Below are 8,852 nucleotides of genomic sequence, written 5' to 3'. Positions count from 1 at the left end.
GACTGATAGAAAGGGAATGTTCAGTTTAAGATAAAGATTGTGGAGACCAAAGTTCTTTGGAAGTCTTATAGTGGCTGCCCTTAGAGACAATGGATGACAAATGTTTCCTGTTCAGATCTTAGTTAATCTCTTTAGGATTGGGAGGGTCTGGAAGAAAAAGATCTAGCAATGTTAATAGAGATTCTTTATAGATGCATATCCCACCCCTCCAAGGACAGCTTTGCAGGGCCATTTCAAGATATGGCAAAGAAACATGTTTTGAGGTAAAATATTTTGATTTTCTTCCTTGTCTCATAATGTTATGCCAGAGTCAGGTTGGAAAGTAAGTCACCATACATAGGGTTACGTAAAACCCATCTAATAAGAATTTATGATTTGTAGGGCATGACTCCCCAAATCCTGTAGATAGGAATTTTGGACAAGATAAAAAAATCAGAGTTTAGTCCTCCGACCTCTGCCAATTTCTTATGATATTTTTTGCTAGTCTAAAAGCTAATAACAAAAAGAACAACACGATGAGCATTTTATACAAGTAAATGCATTCCATTTAAAAGATTTTTCTTTATTGTGAAATTCTGTCATTCTACCTTTCTAATGTTAAAAAGTTCTGTTTCGTGAAATGATGGTGATAGTAGATGGCATTTATTTGCTTGACAACTTTGTATGATCTCAGATTTTCTGTGTATGTTTTACTTTTACTGACCCTTCAAATCTGTTTGTAAATCCTTTTAAAGTGCGTTACTACACCACTTAATATGTGTTTCGTAGAAAGCAACCTGGGAGTTAATTGCCAGGAGCACGCAAGTTTCAGAAAGCAAGACACACTCATCTCAATTCAACAATCAGTTCTGATTGGGTTTCAAGTAAGGTTTAGTACCAACGCTTAGGGAGGGGCGTGTAAAAACGAGAAAGGTAGTGTTTGAAGAAACAACGCAGGAGAGTGCCAGGGAACCGAGAAGGGTTTGACAGTTGCTGCAGGAGAGTCTTGACTTGGAACCAGAAGAACGTGGAAAGTTAGAGGAGGAGAAAACCCCTACTAGGATAAGGCAGACAGGAATCAAGGCTTGGAGTCCATCTGGGGCCCCGGCCGCCCTGTGAAGGTGGAGGAAGAGCCGGCTCCAGGTGCAGCAAGGGGGCTGGGAAGGAAGGGCTGGCTAAAGCGCCACGTGGAAATGAGTGCCAAAGAGACTAGGAGAGCGTGGAAGTGAGTCCCAAAGAGACTGAATTCACGACGTGAAGAGAAAGAGGTCGAGATAAACGACCCACCAGCGATCCTTCTTGAAGTCGACACCGAGCAGGGGTGGAGTCGGATACGCCCCGCGGACACCATGCACCCAATCAGCGACGAGCTGTCGCGGATCGCGGGACACGCCCCCTGATCCAAAGGCCCGAAAAGCTCTGGCACAGGACAGCCTCTGGAACCCCGCGCCCATTAGCGCCTGCGCCGTCTCTAGGCCCCGCCCCCTCACCCCTCCGGTCCTGGATCTCCCACAGCTAACATGGCGGCGCCCTGTGTGTCCTACGGCGGAGCAGTTTCCTACCGGCTTCTTCTCTGGGGTAGGGGTAGCCTCGCCCGGAAGCAAGGCCTCTGGAAAACCGCGGCCCCTGAGTTGCAAACAAATGTCAGATCCCAGGTAAGGCCTGGGAAGACTGGAAGCGGCTTATCTCTGCCGCGCGAGGATGTGGAGCCAGCGCGGACACCAGCGTCTCGCGTGCCTTCAGGCAGGGACCCTAGGGTCTTAGGTATTTAGTGGAGGTCTGAGGTTGGGAGTGAGGAGGTGGGTATTGGCGTGCAGTAGCCGCTCTGGAGGTTGTTACTTGTTTTTTTTTGCGGGGTGCAGCGAGGGGAACTTACCTGCAGGTAGAAGTGGAGCGACCTCTTCCTTCATTTGGCTGCTGAGCTAAGGGTCGGTGCCTAGGTCTGTGTTGGGTCCAGTCCTACGCTGCCTTGCTGTCTAGGGAGGAGGAGGGCCGCGCCAGAGAAGAATGATGGGAATTGGATTCTTGCAGATGCTTGGAAGACAATGGAGACAGTCACGTTGTGTAGAGGACAGTGACTTTTTAAAAGTGCCTTCAATCTGCGCAATTTCTGGCTTCTTAATTTTCCCGAATCTCCCTCTGTGGAAAGATGCAGGCCAGAACTTGTACATTTCGTTTAATCCAGAGAGAAGTGGAGAGTCAAGAGCTGGATGGCTGATGATGCCAGTTTACTGACATGCGATCTCAAAGCAAGAAAAATATTTGAGAGGGAAGAAACGAGTTTAGTTTGGGATTATGTTTTAGGCATCTGGGATTTCCAGTAGGTCTACAGATAGGCAAGTCTATTATAGCTCAGGAGGAGAACTGATTTCGAAATGCCCTGTTACTTGTAGATGGTAACTGAGGCCTTGTAAACAAATTAAATTACCTAGGGAGAGTGTACTGAGGAGTAGGCAGAGGGACAGGGCCCTGAAGGACAAATAAGAAATAAGAGGCCCCAAGAGATTGAGAATGAGGGACCAAAGAAGCAGGAGAGAAGCCAGCCAGTGTGGTGTCATGGGAAACAGGTGAATGTTTCAAGGAGGGAGAGTGATAACCAGTACCAATTATTACAGGGAAGTCAAATACCATACTTTAAAAACTATATTGAAAAAAAAAAACCATCTTTTTATATGTTCTTTCTTTTATATTTTAACCTAGATCAACCAGTCCATTCTATCTATTCATGTGGACATTTGTTTTTATTTTTTTTTCTTACTGGAAAATGTGCTAGAAATTTTTATTTTTTCATGCATCTCTTTGAGTATATCTTTGCTATATACACATGATTATGAGAGGGACCGTATCATACAGAGTATTTTTATTGTTGACATTTAATGTGTGTATCGGGGGATGGCTAACTTTCTGTCCCTCCTGGTATGTATTCTTCTATGTTTTTTCCGTGTTCTTATAATCATGCATAAACATACATGCATAGGTGTACTTTACAAAAAATGGGACCATATTTGATTGCATTTTACTTTTTGCTTTTCTCTTGTACATATGCAGTATATTGTAAAGTAGAAATCCTTCAGGGTCCCCTATTATGTTTTTAAAAGCATTTTTAACTGCTGCATACTATTCTGTGATAAGAATATATCAAAGTTAATGTAACAATTGATGGACATTTGCTTTGTTTCTACTTTCTTTGCACTAATAAAGTTTCAGTAAACATCTGATCTAGTTCTTAAATACTGGTTTAGTAAAATGGATGAAGAATGATTTCTCCTTGTTACTTTAATTTTCATCTCCTTGATCACTCTTGAAACAACCTCTTTCCCCCATATGGCAAATGTTTACTGAGCACTTTACCTGAGCTAGGCACTGTGAAGTAAACAATTTAAAGTCAAACAATTACAAGACAGTATCCACCCTTAGCACTCTTAAGGGATGGTCCTGAAATGGCTGAATCCCCAGATTCATGAATACTACTACAGCATATATTTTACCACATGAAGTACAGCTCAGATATAACTGAAACACTTAGCTGACCCCCCTTTAGATTCTTATGATTACATACATATACCTGAAGACATTGATAAAGCTTTTTTTTATCCTGGTGCAGAGCTTATCTGTTTTAAACATTAATGTTTTTTCACTTCTGCCTCCAACATTAATAGATAGATTTCTCTTGGTAGCCCATGTTTTATAAAATAATAAAAATTTTAATCACTTAATGAGTGACAAAACACTATACCTGGTCTTTTGTTTGTTCAAATTTTAATTTCCTTAATTACAGAATCTCTTCGGAGGTTACAGAAAACGAAGGATGTGGGAGAATAGAATAATAATAAAGTGCATTTCATGCAGAGTATTTTTGCATTTTGTTTATATATGTAAATGTATACTAGGTGGTGATATAAACAGTAGATATTACAATGGGTCACAGTTTAAAAAGTTTGAGAAACACTGTTACAATAAGGAAAAGAAGCGAGTTTTGTTAAGCTATTCCTGGGTTCTCAGTTGAGACCTTCACTAGCAGACTACCTCTTGCATACCAATCTTGTGGTATGCATGTTTTGTATTAATGCCTCAATACAATTGCAAATATCTGAGTGTCCCAAATTTGGGGCAGAAGAGGCAGTCTTACTCATGAATGGCCAAACTTTTCAGATTGTATATCCATGAATATCAGGGATCTGTGGTGTACTGTGGTATTTACAGAGGTAAATACAGAAGAGCACAGAAGTGATATGCCTGAGTCAGACTAGAGTTGTTGACCAGGTAGAGGATTGTCATGGGCAGCTTCCCAGAGGAGGCAAAGGAAAATAGCGTCTTTAGCAGCAAATAGGAGTTATATGAAAACAGAAAGCTATTCAAGGAAGATATAATAGGTGCATAAGGGTATAGAGATGTACTGAGTAATAGTGGGCTTTGTCAGGGAAGATATAATAGGTGCATAAGGGTATAGAGATATACTGAGTAATAGTGGGCTTTGTCAGCAACAACTGGTTATAGCATAGGGTTTTGGTGAGCGAATGGTGCAGAGACAGGTCTGGAAAGTTTGGCAGGAATCAGTATGATCTATTTTGCTATGCTAAGGTAGCTGAATTTTTTACCTGTCACAAATGAAAATAGTGTTAGCATTATTATGAGCAGTTGACAGTTTCCTTCCATGCTGTACTACAAAGGTTACCCATGAATTCATAAATCCTCTATCAATATAGCTAATATAGGAATGCTAATTTGGCTTTCTATAATATTTGTGATTTTTATAATAAGGAAAAACAAAAGACCAATTGCTATTTTGAAAAATATGTCTACAAAACACTAATAGGGTGTCTTCTTAATTATTCTCTACTACTGAACACTTTCCTAGTGCTTAAATATTCAGTTTTTGCCAAGCCAAGATGCCTTTGTTGATTTAGACCATCTGCCAGAGAAGTGATCAATGACATTAAATGGCTTGGCCCTTTATATTTGGTTTCCACTGTAAACACATTCCTGTCTCTGTCTAAAGTATCTGTTTTGGCCGGGCGCGGTGGCTCACGCCTATAATCCCAGCACTTTGGGAGGCCGAGGCGGGCGGATCATGAGGTCAGGAGATCGAGACCATCCTGGCTAACATGGTGAAACCCCGTCTCTACTAAAAATACAAAAAATTAGCCGGGCGTAGTGGTGGGCGCCTACTCGGGCGCTCCAGCTACTCGGGAGGCTGAGGCAGGAGAATGGCGTGAACCCGGGAGGCAGAGTTTGCAGTGAGCCGAGATTGCACCACTGCACTCCAGCATGGGCGACAGAGCCAGACTCCGTCTCAAAAAAAAAAAAAAAAAAATCTGTTTTTTTTTTTTTAATCTCCCATGCTTCTGGAGGTTACAATATCCTGTATTTATCACAGCATTCTATTGATCTGCTTTAGTAGGATCTTAATACATTTTTTTTTGACAAATGGCTAAAAAACGCTTTGGAAAACAAATTGTATAATTGACTTGAATTTGTATCAGATGGTCTGTACAGCTCTGTAAATTAGTTATGCCCCTACCCCTGATAATTTTTGAATATATTTATTTTTAATCCCAGTTTATTAGCAACAGAAAAGAAAGGCCCTTTGGTAGGATAAACTATTCCCTTTGAGATCTAATCCTGTCCTTGTAAGGATAGAATTGAGTGTGTTCCTCATTGCTGTAATTATGAAAAATACCTCTACATGAAAATTTACACTTTATTTGGCAATTTTTACATTTCTTATATAATAAGAGCTTGACAATAAATGCTACTATCATTCCCACCTCTGCTTTGTAAAACAAGATAAGCAAACTTTCTTGTACTATGCTTCATTGTTGTAATTAGGATGATGAATGTATCAGTTATTTATTGCTACATAACAAATTATCCTAAAACTTAGCAGCTTGAACAACAGACATTTGTTATCTACAGTTTCTGTGGGTCAGGGTTCTCCAGGCACACTTTGCTGGGTCCTCTTGCTCAGGGTCTCTGGTAAGGCAAGAGTCCAGGTATTGGCCGGGGCTGCAATCATCTCAAGGCTCTACTGTGGGTGGGGAGAGTCTGGTTCTAGGCTCACTCAGTGTTGTAGTTAGCAGGATTTAGATTCTTGCAGGCTGTGGGGCTGAAGGCCCCAGGTCCTTGCTGGCTGTTGGCCAGAGCCCTTCCTCAGCTCCTGCTACATGGGCCTCTAGGGCAGCTCAGCACATCCGGCTTCCCTCAGGTTGATGGAGAAAAGGTAAGCAAGAGAGAAGAACAGCAGGCCGCAGATTCACTGGGAGCCATCTTGGAAGCTGCCTACAACAGTGGAAAACCCACATATACTTATTTTCTTGTTATCTAAGTGTCTCTCTCGTGTATTTAGGTCTTTCCTCTATGGTTCTTATGTGTGGGCACATATGGGTACATCTGAACACCTGCTCTATCATTCTTTTTGTCAGATAAGATTATTAGCTTAAAGAAAACTGCATCTTTACTATGTTTTGTTTTCTTATCTCATTATGGCAACATTCTCACTTTAACATCACTCATTTCTTCTTTACAATTATTTCTGTTAACATTTAATACAGAGCCTGGTCTATAATAATTGCTCAAATTTGTTAAATGAACTTGTAAAGTAGTTTATTTTTAGAATTTTATTCTGCAAAACCAAGCATATAAAAATAGAATAATATAATGAACTCCACAGATCCGTCAACCAGCTTCAACAATTATTAATAATTTCCCAGTCTTGTTTTTATTTCTCCTCTCCCACCCCCCAGAGTCATTTAATGTAAACCCCAGACATTCTGTTATTTTACTTATAGGTACTTGAATATGCGTCTGTAACATAAAGGTTTTTTTAAAAAAATAGGTTCCTTGCCACCACCATATCTAACAGAATGAACAGTAATTTCTTATCATCTATTCCCTATTTCATGTTCAAATTTCCCTGCATGTCCCAACAGTAGCTTTTTATAGTTGGTTTATTTTAATTGGGAGTTAAACAGGGTTTATGCCTTTTATTTGATTGGTAAGTACGTTAAGTGTCTTAATTTATAACAGGTTGTAGAATTAATGTAAATGGTAAATTTTCTTATTTGTTTAACATAGTATCCGTTTCCCCTTCATAGTAGTATCTCAGTTTCCCCAGGAGGAATTAGTCCTTTTTCACTGGTTATAGTTGAGAAGACCTAGCTATGGTCCCGAATAATCTGGGGCACCTGACTCAAAGTAATCCTATCAGATGTTCCTCCTCCTGAGATCCTGAGCATAGAGGCAGGACAGTTGGAATACCATTTTGTCTTAATAGACACATTCTGATTGAACCTGCATGGATAACTTTTAGCTGATAGAGATCCCTTGGACCCTGCCTGCTTTCCTTTCTTTTTTCTTTCCTTTTTTTTTTTTTTAAATTTTTATTTTTTTTTATTTTTTGAGACAGAGTCTCGCTCTGTCACCCAGGCTGGAGTGTGCAGTGGTGCAATCTCAGCTCACTGCAACCTCCACCTCCCGGGTTCACGCAATTCTCCTGCCTCAGCCTCCCAAGTAGCTGGGATTACAGGTGCCCGCCACCACACCCAGCTGATTTTTGTATTTTTTGTAGCGACAAGGTTTCACTTTGTTGGCCAGGCTGGTCTCAAACTCCTGAGCTCATGATCTGCCTGCCTTGGCCTCCGAAAGTGCTGGGATTACAGGCGTGAGTCACCGTGCCCCGCCGCAATTTTTTTTTTTATTTATTTTTCTAAGACGGAGTCTTGCTCTGTTGCCCAGGCTGGAGTGCAGTGGTGTGATTTCGGCTCACTGCAACCTCCGCCTTCCAGATTCAAGTGAGTCTCTTGCCTCAGCCTCCCAAGTAGCTGGGATTACAGGGGCCTGCCACCATGCCCAGCTAATTTTTGTATTTGTAGTAGAGACGGAGTTTCACCATGTTGGCCAGGCTAGTGTCGAACTCCTGACAGTTGATCCACCCACTTCAGCCTCCCAAAGTGCTAGGATTACAGGCATGAGCCACTGCGCCTGGCTGCAAATTGTTCTTAACAGTGGCAAAGCAAATTCCCTTCAAGAATTCTTGGTGTTTTTAGCTAAAGATCTGGTTTTTTTCACACTCTTAGCCTCACCTTATTTAATGGATTGTACCAATGAATAATGGACTCCTTTGAATGTAAATATTTTTGTGTGAATTCATTGCTGGAATAATTCTGGACATTTAATAAACATATTCAATATCCTGCTACTGATGCTGTGATAACTTTGTAAATTTAATGTTATAAATTTCCAGAATGTCATACTCTTAAGCAATGTGTAGAAATGTCTTTGAAAAAGATCCTAAGGACTTTTTATGAAAAATAGCAAATTAGGGCCATTTTTTTAAAGCCCTTTCTAAATGGACAGCAATGAAAATGTTTATAAATATGTTTAAACCTCAATTATGTTAAAAGTAGGAAAGCCACCACCTTATGTCACAAACTCTGGAGACTATAGGCAGACACAATTTTAAATCAAGTGAAAAACCAAGTCTTCAATAATCAACTCTTTTGCTTGAGAAGATGCTAAAATGTTGTAGGAGCAAAAGGAACAGTGTGGAAGAGACAGCTGAAGAAAATACAAAGGGATATTTACTAACAAAATGGAAGAATTATTTTACCACAGCTACTTAACACTGTCAAGGACATTTAAAAATCAGTTGAGTGAGGAGGAGCTCTATGAGATGGGATAAGACAAGAAGATATGATTAAAGGAAACTGTTGAGGCAAGAATTTTGAGGATAGACCAATGATATAAAAAGCTAAAAATTCATAGTGGCTGCAGTAAGCAGAATTGACACTGCAGAAAGAGGGAAAAAACATGGAGTAAAGATTTCAAAATCATACAGAATGCAGAAACAAGGGATAAGAAATAAGACTAAGAGA

At 40.4% G+C, this 8,852-nt stretch overlaps 1 protein-coding gene across 1 annotated transcript in view; it reads left to right on the top strand.

Annotated features, from left to right (window-relative positions):
• The first annotated feature begins 902 nt into the window (after positions 1-902).
• The window catches only part of MRPS9 (mitochondrial ribosomal protein S9), a 56,492-nt gene continuing 48,542 nt past the window's right edge, over positions 903-8,852 (top strand). The window contains exon 1 of the mRNA XM_055243644.2: positions 903-1,634. Coding sequence (XP_055099619.1) covers positions 1,500-1,634 — 135 coding nt within the window. The 5' untranslated portion in view covers positions 903-1,499. The remainder of the gene's footprint in view (positions 1,635-8,852) is intronic.

The sequence above is a fragment of the Symphalangus syndactylus genome, chromosome 14 (assembly GCF_028878055.3).
Source record: "Symphalangus syndactylus isolate Jambi chromosome 14, NHGRI_mSymSyn1-v2.1_pri, whole genome shotgun sequence".
NCBI lineage: Eukaryota > Metazoa > Chordata > Mammalia > Primates > Hylobatidae > Symphalangus > Symphalangus syndactylus.
Note: the sequence above shows the minus strand (reverse complement) of the source record. Positions and strands in the feature narration are given on the sequence as shown.